We start from the raw sequence: 16,510 nt of genomic DNA, 5'->3' as shown, positions 1-16,510 counted from the left end.
GTGTTTGAGAATACCGTTTTCTCGGGACCCTTTTCATGGCAAAAAATTGATAAAACGCTTTAGTTTCCGCGCTTCGCGCGGGGTTATTATCATTTTAATTTCCTCCATTGTATTCCTTTTTTGTGCGTTCACAATCTTTTTTGAAAACAATGTTCAAAATCACAATATAGTCAACTGAATTGGAGCTGATATATAGGTACTAAAGACAAAAGAGACGGCTCCTTTTCATTTTAATTTATGAAACACCAAAAGCTTCGCAAGGGAGGGGGAAACTCCCCCTCCCTGCACCCACCCCCTAGGGAGCGCGCTTCGCGCGCTCTGTAAGTGTTGGCACGCTTCGCGTGCATTTACCGCCCCCTCCAAAATGAAATCCTGGCTACGCGGTTGGTAGTGATCGAGGGACATCATCAACTCTCATTTGCATAATACTGAGTTGTGCATATAACTATTTTGTGAAAAATATAGGCTATGTGAAATTTGGAAATGCCATACTGATTTACTCATTTTTACATCCACTTTTGATGAATTTTTCAAAATTATGCTTGTTGGATTTTTTTCTATTGATTCAAATCAACATTTTTTTTTCTGGGGTGGACTTGACCTTTAATTAAACATTGAACTGTGGGAGAGATGCAAAAAAAATGGCAGGGACAATGATTTACAAGCCAAGCACTGATCGATTTTCAAGTCATTATCAGAAAAAGGAGGTGAAAGAACGGGAAGGGGAAAAAATGCAATGAAAGAAAGAAATTATATAGAGAAAGAAAGAACGTAGGGGAGGGGGGTTGGGTGGGGATCGAGCTGCATGGGAACGAGTCGTTGGGAATTTGTCTAGTCTGACAAACTTTATTATTGCAATTCTTTGTTTCTAACTTGACAACCAAACGATACACGTCCCTCATGAATAACCGGATATATATTGTCACTCGGACTGTTATGAGTGAGAGAAAAGCAAAAAAACCCAAAACAAACATGTTGCGATATCGGCCTAAATTAATTGCATCATAATTCATAGTGCATTGAAGTAATATTATTTCTTCACACACACTTTCTTGTGAAAATGCCTATTTGTTCAACTGCATGGCCTATCCCTTCCCCAATAGGCCTACCCCCCCCCAACCTCACCAATCGCATAGGGTGGACAAAATAATACTGCACGAGCAAGTATTTGGCCTTCGGCTGTATAAAACGTGTAATTTTTGTTTGTCAATGAAACAAAGTACGAATCTCTTGTAATGAAAAGATCTCTGACTTCATAATTTTATAAAGTCAAAACTTATTCCCAAAATATTTTATGAATGTGAGAAAGACCAGCGGTCGAGAATACAGCATATACGCCAGTTTTCCCATAATTTTTCTTTCCACATGTAAATTGGCGGATCAGGGCTGGGGGCGACCAAGGTATATTTTGAAAATTGCTCATAGACATACATTTTTATTTATTTACTTTAATAATTGTATGCATTTATTCATTCATTCATGCATGGTCATTTATCATATATTCTGTTTCATTTCCCCAGTGTAAGAGAGTCTTGCACAATAGAGCTAAATGTACGAAAATTGCCATTATAAAATATGGGCCCGTCTGTTTTGCTGTTTCCACCAATTTTTATTTCAAAGTCCAAAATGATACATTTTCTTTTGTTCCACGTTCCAATAAATAAAAAATCTTACTTGACATCTAACACGAAACGAGTGACCATTTTTGAACTTTCTTCACAACGTAAAATTTTATAAGAATCTTTTTACTATAATTGGCGACCTTGCCTGACACAGTCCAATTTGATATTGCCATAAACTATATAAATCGCTCTTGTACCATGATTGGTATACCCTGGCCAAATGGCACTGGATGCATGATCAGTTTCAAGTTTCCAATTTGCACCTTTCTAATGAGTCTGAGCAGAAACACAAGTAAAGAACTGTATATAGCTCCTTTATAGAGGCATATTTACAAATGATATGTTGGGTACAGGGGCGGATCCAGCTACGCTGATATGGGGGGGGGGGGATTTTCAGTCACATTTTCCACAATCGGCCGCTCGAAGTTGATTTATGTATGTTTATTTGAAGGGGTAGTCCATTAGCTGTATTCCTATAAATCAACATAAATATTTAATAATCTCACAAGCCTTATATAAATAGTTCGAGCGCGAAGCGCGAGCTAATTTTGTATTTGAAATTTTAACATTCTGGGCAATGTTTGTGAGCCTGAACGAATCGTGTATATATGCAACTAAATAATTACTGCGAAGCGTGAACAGAAATTTTAAATATACGTTTTGATCTGATCGAAAAGGAACCATGCACCTGTCAAGGACGTCTTGCAGTTAGCCATGAATGCGTTGCATATTTCAACAATCAAATAGAAGTACATTTTTACCTAAAGAAGGGAAATTCTAAGCTTTTTTGTAAACGTAAACAGGATATGTATATCACTGAACTATTGATGCGAGGGCGAAGCGCGAGCGTAAAAAAAAGAGATTTAGACTAAAACGGGACACATCATTCATGTTTTGTAAATAATGAAAAGGATGAGTAATTTGGGATCTTTCTAGATTAATAACATGAATAATGCGAGCGCGGATCCAGGGCGAAGTTCCCGGGTCCCTCTAGGAGTGGGGAAAATAAAAAAAGGGAAAAGAGAGGAGAAAAAAGGAGGAAAAGAGGAGGAAGACAAATGAAAAAAATAAGGTGAGAAGAAGACTTGGAAAATACAAAAAAAATAAGAATCTTTCATATCACTATATGAATTTTTCGCTCGCACTTGCATGTTTGATATCGAGATACAAATAATCCTCAATGGGCTGATATGGAGCTTAAAATATCACGTTGCTTGATTTACAAATTGATTTTTTTTTAATGTGCAGCCGTAGTCCGTTTATGGTCTGATCGAGTATCAATGCAGCTCGCGCTACGCGCTCGCATTATTTGTCAAGTACCCAATCTCTAGTCTTCGTATTTACAATAAATTCTCAAAATATTCTTATTCAGGTCTGATTGTCAAAACATATCAGCTCTGATTGTCAAAACCTATCAGCTAGCGCTGCGCGCTCACATTTCGATTGGTTAGTTATTTATCTCTATAACAAACTATTTAAAATCCCTTTTCATGACAATTTATTTTTAAAAAATCGGTTCGTGATTTGCGCTCGCATTAATTGTTAAAGATATATCAACCAATGCCTTCTATTCATAAATAGAAAAATACTTAGAATATCCAGTTTTCAGAAATTGATATTAACAAATTTCTCGCTCTTATTGGGCTTATTAGAGTAATAAATAAGATAATAACAATAACATTTCATGAATTGCTAATAACTATATTGTCTTTTTTTATAATTGAAAGAATTTTCATCTCGCGCTTGGGGACACTTAATAGGTAGATAATTTCTATTTTCATATGACAAAATGTCCTTAGAATGTTCCCGTCCTAGGTCAGAATAATTTCCGAAAAATATCCGCTCGAGCTTCGCGCTTGAATCATTTATTGAGTGCGATCCACATCCAGTCAGTTTCATTTTCAGTGTTTGAAATAGTTTTCAGATTAGAATTCTGCTCGCACTTCCCGCTCGCATTACGTAGGAAGATGCCTAATTACCCATCTTCACGCCTTACAAAACATGAACTAGTGTCCCGTTTTTAGCTCTAAATCTTAATTTTCCCCATCGCGCTTATTGCTCGTATTGTCTAGTTATATACCTATTCAGTTCAGGATTAATGCTTAGAATGTCAATTTTCTTGTTGGAATGTCAAAAATGTTCAGCCCGCACTTCGCGCTCGCATTATTCCATTCTTGAAATAGGCCATCATAATTTTATAGGCCTATGTATCGTCTTCATGGCTACTACAATCAGAACAGGTCCCTTGTTTATCAGGCCAGAATATATATGAAAAAAAATCTGCTCGTGCTTCGTATTTGCAGTATAGTTATTAGTTAGATGTTTTATTTTCAGGACAAAATATGACATTTACGAAAAATTTTAACTCGCGCATCACTCGCACTATATTGAATAGTACGTATAGGATTATACATTTCAGGGGTCGCGGAAGCGAGGGGGGGCTCCAGCCCCTGCTTTTTTCCATAACCGTGTTCAAAAAAGTAAAAATGACAATTTGATTGTGATTTTTTGCATGGTCACCCCCCCCCCCAAAAAAAAAAACATTTGACTCAGCCCCCCCTCACTTTGAAAACCATTCTGCGGCCCCTGCATTTATGTTGTTTTATAAGAATAAAGCTGACTGTTAGGTCTACACCTTCAAAGAAAGAAACAAACAAAAATCAACTCAGAGCGGTCGATCGTGGAAAATAATGGGTGAAAAATCCCCCCCCCCCCCATATTCGTGATATTGGCCGCGAAATTGATCTGCCTCTGCTATCATGTTAGCTCGTTCCATTCTTATTTCCTGTTTCCCTTGCCTCATTTGTTCTTTCTTTTCCTTTACTTGTTATCCTCTTTTTTTTACCTTTCCCTTTCTTCTTTTCTCCCTTTTCCCACTTCCAAATTAATTTCCCTTCCCCAATGCATGCGCTGAAATATGACGTGAAAGACATGAACACATCGTACACGCAAAACTGTGTATGAACAGAATGCATAGAGTTGGATAAAGCGTGAGAGAATGTCAGGCCGAAGCGCCGAGCTGAGCGAGCGTGACCAATGTCCATCGCATCGCATCGCATGCAGCATGCAGTATAATGTATCTCGCAGTTTCAAGAACCATGAACCAATCTTGTCGCACGTGGAAATTTGTAGCCAAAATTTTGACAGACTCATCTCTAATACGTTTTCATGAACGTCAAAATAAACTACTGTAACATGTGAACTACAGGTTGGAGGGACAGCATAAGGGGTAAGTTAGTCCACATTTTTTTAAATAATTATCTAACCCATCTAACAAAAATTCAACGGTTTCCTGTGCTCCTCGCCGAACTCGCTGGGGGAGAAACTCGACGGAGGCCATGCTAAAACTAAGGAACAATGATCGACGAGCGCGTACACGGAATTAGCCGTCTTTGGAATTAGCAGACTACGCTCGCAGGGATATTTCGGTTTGCTAAAAGTGGAACGGCTAGTGATCAACTAACAGGGGGAAAAATCAGTCGTGGACGAAAGTGGGCGCTATATAAGTGCGCATAAATTCAGCGAACTGTCTTTGAAATTCAGCCGAGGAGAATGATTTTATTTCTCGGAGTTTATTTAAAATTTAATATTTCCAAGAAGAAATTCTGTCAATTTCGCATTGAATCATCATCAACAATCGTTATTCAATAGGAAAGATCCATTCAACTGGAATTTTTGTATCCTTTACCAACACTATCCACGAGCTTTAATAATAGTTGCATTTATATAGCGCTTATTACACTTTGTTTCTAAGCGCTTTACATTGCAATTATTATTACCCTGGTCATCAAATCCTGACAAGCCTACACACAATGTATGCACTTTCTCCACTCCACTCCTTGGGGAACATTCCCACAAGAGTTCCAAGACTCAATTGCTAGGCATACTACATCTAGGCTTTCGCATTTTACTGGGTACCCATTTAACACCTGGGTGGAGAGTGGCAAGCAAAGTGTGGATTAACGCCTTGCCAAAGGACGCTAGGCCATGGTGGGATTCGAACACACGACCCTCTGATTGCAAGGCGAGAGTCAGAATCGCTACACCACGACGCTTCTCTTCTGCACTAACCATGTGATTAGTGGACAAGTTGGCAATAGACGATTTGGCAATTTACCGATTAAAAGAACAAGTCCACATGAACAGAAAAATGATTTGAATAAAAAGAGAAAAATCAAACAAAATGATCACTGAAAATTTCTATATAATCGAATGTAAAATAAGAAAGTTATTTCATTTCAAGTTTCGCTTAATTTCACAAAACAGTTGAATTCACATCCTGGTTGGTATGCAAATGAGGGGACTGATGGCATCACCCACTCACTATTTCTTTTATATCATATTTTAATTTCATCAGAAATATGTCACATTTTATTCTCCTTATTATTTATCATGTGAAACAAGCTTTTATTTCTCCCTGAACCTGTGGAATCTCATTGTTTTAACATTTTGTGGTTCAGTATATAAGTCAGTCCATATTGCCTCTGGCAGTCTCGTCTGCATTACGCAATCCAAGATAGCAGCAGTGCTGACTTTGAAAACGACTACTGAATAATTATTCACAAAAACACCATTCATATGAGCATAACATACTATGTTCACTGACCATAAATGACATTTGACCTTGATCATGTGACATAAAGTCTGAACTCTACTCTTCACTTGGTCTGGAAGAGCCGTGGTGTAGTGGTTCTGACTATTGCCTTGTAAAACAGAGGGTCGTGTGTTCGAATCCCACTGCGGTCTAGCGTCCTTTGGCAAGGCGTTAATCTACTTTGCCACTCTCTACCCAGGTGCTAAACGGGTACCTCAGTGGTAGGATGTGAGTCATTGTAGCTTGTCCAGTACTGTGTGCGCCTCACCAGCGACTGACTGGAATACTCCCCAGGGAGTGGAGAATGTACATACATTTTGTGCGGGGATGACTGTTTGAATCCGATGACTGGGCTAATAATATATCTGTAAAGCGCTTAGACACGTCGTTCTGATGTATTAAGCGCGATATGAAAGCGGATTGTTATTATTACCCTTTCAGTCTAAGTCTCATTCAGTCTAATGCCCAGTTGGTTGAATTTACATTTTGTTTACTTACAGTATTATTTTGTAACTTTGTCAAATGATAATTGGGTTCATAAAGAGATCATCTAACCATATAAGAGTTGTCGGATCATGTGGACAGTCTATTAACAGAAATTAGACATGAACTGGTGAATGGGCGAGAAGGCAATTCAACCAAATGATCAGTAGGCCTATATGAACTGGGGGGTGTTTCACAAAGATTTAACTATGAATTAGTTCGCACTTACATTGTAAATGTTGACACGTAAATGTACATGATATGCAACGCGCAATCTTTAATATTGATCAATACGCGGTAGTGCGTGTCCTTCTCAGCATGATCTTACCAATACTGTCATGCCTTTTATCCTGCGCGCAACTAAAGTGCGACTCTAAGTCATACTTAAATCTTTGTGAAACACCCCCCTGGTTGTAGACAAACTAGGATTAGATCATATGGGATGAGACTATTAACCGGAAAGTAGATGAATTGTGTGTCGACCGATTTACTGCTCTATGCTCACCTCATATTCATGTCCATAGCCCAAGCGGTTGGTGACTTTGCCAGCTAACATCCACAGGTATGGTATACCACCGAGTACTAGGATGATCTAGAAGCAACAAAAGAAATAGAAATATAAAAAAAAATCCGGGTTTGATCATGAACACAGAGGTCCCTATTCTGAAGTCGGGTTTAATCTGAACTCTGGTATTAAAGGACAAGTCCACCCCAACAAAAAGTGGATTTGAATAAAAAGGAAAAATCCAACTAGCACAACGCTGAAAATTTCATCAAAATCGGATGTAAAATAAGAAAGTTATGATATTTTAAAGTTTCGCTTAATTTCACAAAACAGTTATATGCACATACCGGTTGGTATGCAAATGAGGAGACTATGACATCATCCACTCACTATTTCTTTTGTATTTCATTATATGAAATATTCTAATTTCTTTCTGCATTGTCCTGTGGAACAAAGTTTTATTTCTCCCTGGACATGTGGAATTACCATTGTTTAACATTCAGTCAAGTTGGTCCTTATTGTCAAATCTGTAAAAATTGAAATATTGTATTTTCAAACAATAAAAGACAAAAGTAGTGAGTGACATCATCGATTCTCTCATTTGCATGTGACTAAATTGTGCATGTATCTATTTTGTGAAAAATAAGCGAAACTTTAAAATGTCATAACTTTCTTATTTTACATCCGATTTTGATGAAATTTTCAGCATTATGCTTGTCAGAATTTTCTCTATCAATTCAAATCAACATTTTTCTGAGGTGGACTTGACCCTTGGGTTGTGGTTTAACTATGCTGCCGCACTTTGGCAAAAGGAAGCAAGTTACAAAAGTATCATTTGTTGTAAATGAGCAATGTGTGTTCGTCATTTACATAGGCGTCAATGCAATTCAACAGCATATTCTTTCCAATATATTTACATAGAATGATCATTTCTTCCCCAAATTTTGCCTGAACGTGCAACATACAAAGGGTGTTTCAGAAACAATAACTCAAATATGACTGATGTGTCACTTGCTTCCTTTTGCAAAAGTTGGGCAGTATGGATAGCCAGATACTGTACGTACAGGTTCACAAGCTCATTTGACACTCAAATAATACGGGCCAGAGAAGACAAATAGAATTGACGATAAATTACTCTGTTCACAGTTACTAAATGTGCTCAAATGATCAAGTTTTCAGGTCAGTGTACCATACAGTATAGAGTTCAGCTTGGGGAAAATGTATCATGATCTTCAGTAATACATGTCCTGTTCATGTATAAACAGTCTTTATGCCTTTTCGCATCAGTTTAAAGTTTAGCTTGTGCCTCATGTTTCAGATATTGTTTGGTGAGATATGTATCATGTTCATGCCTACATGTACAACAAAAAAGTGCTTAAATTAACTTTTTTCAGGTCAGTGTATTAAACACATACATTTAATTTCATGAAGGCCTAAAGAAATACTTATTTTGTTTGGAAGAAAATGAAAGTACCTTCTGGTCATGAGTACCACCCCCCCCCCTCTTGGCTTTCAGCTTTTCAAGCAGAGAAAAATGGTGTTATGCCCCCCCCCCAACCTATCGGGCAATGCCACCACCAGGCCTAGCAAAGACCCTTTCATGAAAGTGGGTCCTCCTCGATATGACTTACAGATGATTCAATCTGTTCGTAGATCCCATGCCAGAATCCAAAGCTACTCTTGTCCAGTCCATAGAGCCTAGCTTTCTCAAAGGTCTCGTTATCGATTACATCTCTGAGGGAAGATGGCACTTCTTTTGTGTTTCTGTAGATATTACGCTGCAAGAAAGGAAGAGAAAACAGATTGAAATTTGGTATTACAAGTAAAACTCTTTTTTAGTCAAGATCAAGGTAATCAACAGTTTAGAAAGAAAATCTGCAAAATCAAGGGTAACTGTAATATTACCATACCCTCAAAATCATCTTGCACTTGTTGGTATCGATTGCATCAGATCTAGACATGGTCTGAAAAAATAATAATAATCTGCCTGATTAGCTAATTCTGACTTTTTTGTCAAATGCTTAATACCCTGAGACCAAAAATTTAGGAACCGGGAAAACATTTGCCGATGGTTATGCGCAATCTTGCCTTTTGATATGGAAAATGATGGTGCAACTGAAACTTGTTGCTGTCATCGTTGTTGGGTTTTTAACGGCGCTCTAAAAAAAAATATGTGCACGAAAAAGGCTCTTCACCTGCTAAACAAATGAAGCCATGACGAGGTAGGACAACAAAATTTAGAAAGCTCTTAATTTGTCATTAAAAAATACATAAAAATAACCTTCAAGTCCTAAAACATAATAAGAATTACTTTAAAGTTACAAAAATTCCATATAACTTCTGAAAAAGTCGCAAATTAGATCATGTTTATAAGCCAAAAAATACATAGAACAAAGGTACCTCGCTTTAATAGCTGTACGTTGCACGAATGCGCGGACGCACATAAATGACCCTTAGTTGAACGGATGCACGGACGCACGTAAATGACGTCCTATATACATTTTGTGTGTAAACATTGCGCCGCGCGTCAGCAAAAATCCATGTACTTTACCATGCAAGCCTATATCTATGATGCGGCGATGCCCTGCGCAGGTCTAATAAAGCTACACATCAAGACTTCATCAATTCAACTCTTGAAAACGATCCATATTAAAGACACTCACTGGTTGTGGAGATGTCAATAAAAATGTGATCTGGATCAGTTTTACAAACTCAAAATAAGTTTTGGAGCTAGAGGAAACAAAAAATTCGAACACTAACACCAACACCAATGCCAACACTGGACTTGAATCACCCATTCTCCCTTCCTATTCGTCCCTTGTGCAACTTTCTTTCTGATCCTTTCTCTCTCTGTTCATTTTTCTTTCTTTCATTTTGTACTTTCCTTCTCTTTCCTTAAAATTTTCTTTGCTCCCTTCCTCTCCTTTTCATTCTTTCTGTCAGTGTCATCCCTTCTTTTTTCTTTCCTTCTTCCATTCCTTTCTTGCCTTCATTCTCTCTTTCGCTTCATTCTTTCCTTCTTTTTTCCCCCCCCTACTTTGTTCTTTCTTACCTTCCTTCCTGATTTTTATTTTTTTCTGTTTCTTTTTTTCCATTCCCTCTTTCTTCATCCTATCCTTCCTGAAATATTTTTTCCATTCCATCTATCTTTATTTCTTGTCATTTCCTAGCACTTCTTCCTTTCTGTGTTCATTTATTTTCTTCATTCTTTCCTTAGAACTCTAAGTCCCTCATTGTTTTCCCTTTCCTTCCTTCTTTCTCTTACTTTCCTTCTTTTTTTTGTTATTTCCTTTTTTTTTCTTCAATCTTTCTTACCTTAATTTTTTCTTTGCTTACATGTACTTCTCTCTTCCTTCCTCTCCCTTTTCTTTTCATTCTTTCTCTCCTATGAATACCTATGGATGCTTCTGAACGCAGTCTAAAAAGACTAAGACTCTATATTCAGTTCCAAATTCTGTCTCCTCTTTAGGTTAGCCGCATCATGTCCTGGTGGGTCAGCATCAAACTTGAACTTCACATCTCCAATACAAATACAATAGTACTTATCCAGTCCCTTCTCGAAGCTGTGGACACTGGGTGCATTTACTAATTCATTACTTAGCCTAGGCTATTCCAAGGTTTCCTCATTATTTTCTTTATTTTTTTCATTCTCTCCTCCCTTCATTCTTTCCTCTCTCTCTCTTTCACCCTTTCTTTTTTGCTATTCCTTCCTTCCTGTTTTCCTTCTTTCTTTCAAAGTCAAAGAATGCAGGAAACATTTTTCTTTCCTTAAATTTTTTAATTCATTCTTTCATCCTTTTCCTTCTTACTCTATTTTCCCCTTTTTTCTTTCAAACATTCATTCATCTTACTAGTGTGAGTGGGGTGTTGCCTAACGTTAGAGAAATTACAGACCTGTCGAATCCTGACACCAGCCGGAGAAAATTAAACACATCATGAAATTCAGTACATGGGACCCCCGCCCCGGGAAATTTTAATAAATAACAATAAATTCGGGACGATGGAAAATACTTACCTGACGATGAGAAAGGTACGTTTCCCACAGGTAAACGATCCACATAAATGCAAAAATTGCCCAGAATATATTTTCTGGATTATACATCCCGATTTCCTTTCCAGACATCAACATTATTTTGGGAGATTGCGTGGATTCTCGTTCAGATATCTTGTCCCCACATGCATTATAATGCAGATTACTCTGTGGAGAAAACAATAAGACAAATTGGTAAAGAAAAAAAGCCTCGTCAACATATCCACGTGTATGTCTTCAATCTCATGTACACTTTTTTTTTGCAGTCAAAATAGTTTTTCCCCCACAGACATTCTTGCATAAAGATATTGATTATAGCTACTTATTATATTTTGGCCATCTTTTTAGTCGCATCTAGGCTTGCCCTCGTTTTCTTTCCTCATTACCTTTTTCCCTTCTACCCCTGGGACCCTTTCATCAATGAACGGTGACGTCATATTTTCCACAAGTATAGGGGTACAATTGAGCAACACTGCCAAGATGTCTCACTTGTATACTAATACATTTCTTACTTCTCTTTCCTCCTATCTATTTCTACTAGTATCCCTTTTGTGTTTTATTCTTCAGTATTTGTGGCAGCCCCAGCCCCCCCCCCCCCCCCCCTATGAAGAGAGAATATGGGTATAAATGAATAGTGTAAAATTTACAGAGCCAAATGCTTAAAGGGATGGTCCGGGCTGAAAGAATGTATAGCTTAATAAATAGAGTAGAATTCACTGAGCAAAATGCTGAAAATTTCATCAAAATTGGATAACAAATAACAAAGTTATTGAATTTTAAAGTTTAGCAATATTTTGTAAAAACAGTCGTCATGAATATTCATTAGGTGGGCTGATGATGTCACATCTCCACTTGTTCTTTTGTATTTTATTATATGAAATTAGGTTTATTCAAATTTTTTCCTCCAAGAACTAGAACAATTGGATCGACAACTGATTTAGTGCATTATATATTTATTGCTGCAATTTATTTCATTATAAGGGAGACATATTATTCCAAGAAGTATGAAATAATGAAAAAATTATGGTTTTATGTAATAACATAAGAAAACGGAAAGTGGAGATGTGACATCATCAGCCCACCTAATGAATATTCAAGACGACTGTTTTCACAAAATATTGCTAAACTTTAAACTTCAATAACTTTATTATTTGTTCTCCGATTTTGATGAAATTTTCAGCATTTTGCTCAGTGAATTCTACTGTATGTACTAAGATATAAATATGTTCAGCCCGGACCATCCCTTTAAAAGTTAAATTAAAAGATTAGCATTAGTTTGTGATAACAGTATATGCATGCTGTCATGAATATATGATAGGCGGGCTGATATGTCCCCACTTTCCCCAGTCTCATGTTATTACATGAATTCATAATAATTTAATTCTCATATATGTATGTATGACATATGTCTCTCTTGTAACAAAAAATGCAGAAATCATTATCTTCAGTTGTCATATCCAACTTTTTTTTTTCATTCTTGGTTGACAAAATTTGAATAAATATAATTTCATATAATAAAATACAAAATATGGGGATAACATCAGTCAGCTTAATTGTTCATTGCATATCAATGAAGTCGCATAAAACTGTTACTTTGTCTGATTTCAATGTAATTTTCAGTGTTTTACGTGTTAAATTCATATTAATTTTACTCAGCCTGAATCAAAAGTGGAGAGGGCTTATTATAAACTAGGGTAGTGATTTTCTGGTAAATATGAGGAAGTAATTGGGGGAAAATATATCTATTGGTATCTTTAAGGGCTGAAAATAAATTTAAAGGACAAGTCCACCCCAACAAAAAGTTGATTTTAATAAAAAGAGAAAAATCCAACAAGCATAACACTGAAAATTTCATAAGATTCGGATGTAAAATAAGAAAGTTATGACATTTTAAAGTTTCGCTTTAATTTCACAAAACAGTTATATGCACATCCTGGTCGGTATGCAAATGAGGAGACTGATGGTGTCATCCACTCACTATTTCTTTTGTATTTTATTATATGAAATATTCTAATGTTCTCCTCATTGTTAAGTGAAAAAACGATTAATTCCTCCCTGAACACATGGAATTAGCATTGTTTAATATTATATGGTTCAGTCAAGTTGGTCCGTATTGTCAAATTTGTAAAAAATGAAATATTGTATAATTCAAACAATAAAATACAAAAGAAATAGTGAGTGATAAACATCATCGACTGACTCATTTGCATGTCACTTAGTTGTGCATATCACTGTTTTGTGAAAAATAAGCGAAACTTTAAAATGCCATAACTTTCTTATTTTACATCCGATTTTGATGAAATTTTCAGCGTTATGCTAGTTTGATTTTTCTCTATTTATTCAAATCAACATTTTTCTGGGGTGGACTTGACCTTTAAGAAAGCCTTCCTTTAGTTAAGGTAGTGGTGGCTCAAGCCCCTGTCCCCAAATTATGAAAAATTTCATTTTCTTGTTTACATGATATTTCAATCATGTTTCAATTCAATACAGACATAGCTAGCTTGAGGCACAAGCATCATGCACCTCTCATTATTTTCTGTGAAAGTTTATCAGACGATTCAATACAACAGAGATATAATAGGTGGATCCCCGATTCTTGGAGATATACACACCCATTCACACACATTCCTTTTCTTGTTCAATTGTTAAAGGACAAGTCCACCCCAACAAAGAGTAGATTTAAATAAAAAGAGAACAATCCAACAAGCATAATACTGAAAATTTCATCAAAATCGGATGTAAAATAAGCGAGTTATGTCATTTTAAAGTTTTGCTTAATTTGACAAAGAAGTTATATGCGCATCCTGGTGGGTACGCAAATGAGGACACCGATGACGTCATCCACTCACTTTTTCTTTTGTATTTTATTATATGAAATATTCTAATGTTCTCCTCATTGTTAAGTGAAACAACGATTAATTCCTCCCTGAACACGTGGAATTAGCATTGTTTAATATTATATGGTTCAGTCAAGTTGGTCCGTATTGTCAAATTTGTAAAAAATGAAATATTGTATAATTCAAACAATAAAATACAAAAGAAATAGTGAGTGATAAACATCATCGACTGACTCATTTGTATGTCACTTAGTTGTGCATATCACTGTTTTGTGAAAAATAAGCGAAACTTTAAAATGCCATACATTTCTTATTTTACATCCGATTTTGATGAAATTTTCAGTGTTATGCTAGTTTGATTTTTCTCTATTTATTCAAATCAACATTTTTCTGGGGTGGACTTGACCTTTAAGAAAGCCTTCCTTTAGTTAAGGTAGTGGTGGCTCAAGCCACTGTCCCCAAATTATGAAAAATTTCATTTTCTTGTTTACATGATATTTCAATCATGTTTCAATTCAATACAGACATAGCTAGCTTGAGGCACAAGCATCATGCACCTCTCATTATTTTTTCTGTGAAAGTTTATCAGACAATTCAATACAACAGAGATATAATAGGTGGATCCCCGATTCTTGGAGATATACACACCCATTCACACACATTCCTTTTCTTGTTCAATTGTTAAAGGACAAGTCCACCCCAACAAAGAGTAGATTTAAATAAAAAGAGAACAATCCAACAAGCATAATACTGAAATTTTCATCAAAATCGGATGTAAAATAAGAAAGCTATGTCATTTTAAAGTTTTGCTTAATTTCACAAAAAAGTTATATGCACATCCTGGTGGGTATGCAAATGAGGACACCGATGACGCCATCCACTCACTATTTCTTTTGTATTTTATTATATAAAATAGGGAATATTCTATTTTTCTCCTCATCGTAAAGTGAAACAATAATTCTTCTCTGAAACAAAGTGGAATGAGCATTATTTACTACTAGGTATATGATTCAGTCAAGTTTGTCCTTATTGTCAAATCTATAAAAAATGAAATAATTCAAACAATAAAAAAAGAAATAGTGAGGGACGTCATCGACTGTCTCACTTGAGTTGCATATCACTATTTTGTGAAAAATAAGCGAAACTTGAAAGTGCCATAACTTTCTTATTTTACATCCGATTTTGATGAAACTTTCAGCACTGTCCTAGCCTAATTTTTCTTTATTTATTCAAATCAACATTTTAAAATTAACTTACAATAAACAGAACAAATAAAAAAAAGAGGGGGGGGGGGGGGGGCTTGCAACCCGGGCCCCTGGTTTAAATATCAATTGAACAAGAAAACAAAAATAGGGGAGGGGGCTTGTGCCCCTAAGAGTACCATTGTTGGATCTATATGCCTGTGTTGAATTGAATTATCAACTTAAAAAACATGTAGGGCATGAAATTTCACGGAATTGCCCTCCTGATAAAAACTGAAAAATAGAAGAAACCTTTCAAATAAAGTCTGATGGGAACATGTAAAAGATAAATTTCTTTATAAATGAAAATATAATTTTTAAGGGGGAAGTTCACCCTGCTTGACAAAAAGATTTTTGTAAAAATACTAGAAAAAATAATGAAAAATATTGGTGAAGGTTGAAGAAAATCCATTGAAGATGACATAAGTTCTTGGAATTTAATTTAATTTGTGACGTCACATGCGAGCAGTTTCCTCATATCGTGGAGTAAAAAAAAAATGAATAGAATGTCATTTTCTCAATAATGTTTATAATGCACCTTTAGTATACTAACAGACCATTTATTTCACACTTGCTTCTGAAAGAAAAAAAAAGTTTAGTCATCTTGAGAACCATTCAAAGATTGAAATTACATAATATATAATACATTATATTCGCCGGGGTAATAATAATAAACAATGCACCTCGGAATAGATTATTTCTAGATAGATGGCGCTATATAAATGCCTATTATTATTATTACATAACATATGGGGCAGCTGCTCTTATATGACATCACAAATCAAAAACTAAAATAATAACTTTCTTAATCTTTGATGGATTATTGCTCACATTATCATCAATATTTTTTAATTATTTTTTTCTGTTACTTTTAAAACAAAATTATATTTTCCTTAACCCCGGGAAATTGGTGGGGCTGGGGGGGGGGGGGGGGGGGGGGGGGGGTCTTAGCACCCCAAATTCCTGGGGTTAAAGGTAAATGCTAGTTTTGGTAACGATATCAAAATGAGTTCGTACAGAATCCAATGAAATGACCACCAAAGTGTCTGTTTGTATAAATAAAACGCATGTGCCAAAGGATTCTGGAAGAAATTGTGTAATTGCTGAGAAATCAGCAAATAAGCACAGGATTCGGGTAGAGCGTCGGGCCCGACGCTCAAAGCAATAATTATACACTGTCCCACGTGCGCTTATCTGT

General features: G+C 36.1%; 1 protein-coding gene across 1 annotated transcript; it reads right to left on the bottom strand.

Moving 5' to 3' along the window:
• Positions 1-6,773: 6,773 nt before the first annotated feature.
• Positions 6,774-11,389, bottom strand: LOC135153988 (CAAX prenyl protease 1 homolog). The gene is made up of 3 exons (XM_064098998.1): positions 11,220-11,389; positions 8,836-8,982; positions 6,774-7,291 (listed from the first exon to the last, which is right to left on the bottom strand). Exons 1-3 carry the CDS (start codon positions 11,331-11,333, stop codon positions 7,187-7,189), a joined length of 366 nt encoding a protein of 121 aa, XP_063955068.1. The 5' UTR covers positions 11,334-11,389; the 3' UTR covers positions 6,774-7,186.
• Positions 11,390-16,510: the final 5,121 nt, after the last annotated feature.

This window comes from Lytechinus pictus, chromosome 4 (assembly GCF_037042905.1).
Source record: "Lytechinus pictus isolate F3 Inbred chromosome 4, Lp3.0, whole genome shotgun sequence".
Classification (NCBI taxonomy): Eukaryota; Metazoa; Echinodermata; class Echinoidea; order Temnopleuroida; family Toxopneustidae; genus Lytechinus; species Lytechinus pictus.
The sequence above is the reverse complement of the archived record's forward strand: the minus strand, read 5'-3'. Positions and strand labels throughout refer to the sequence as shown.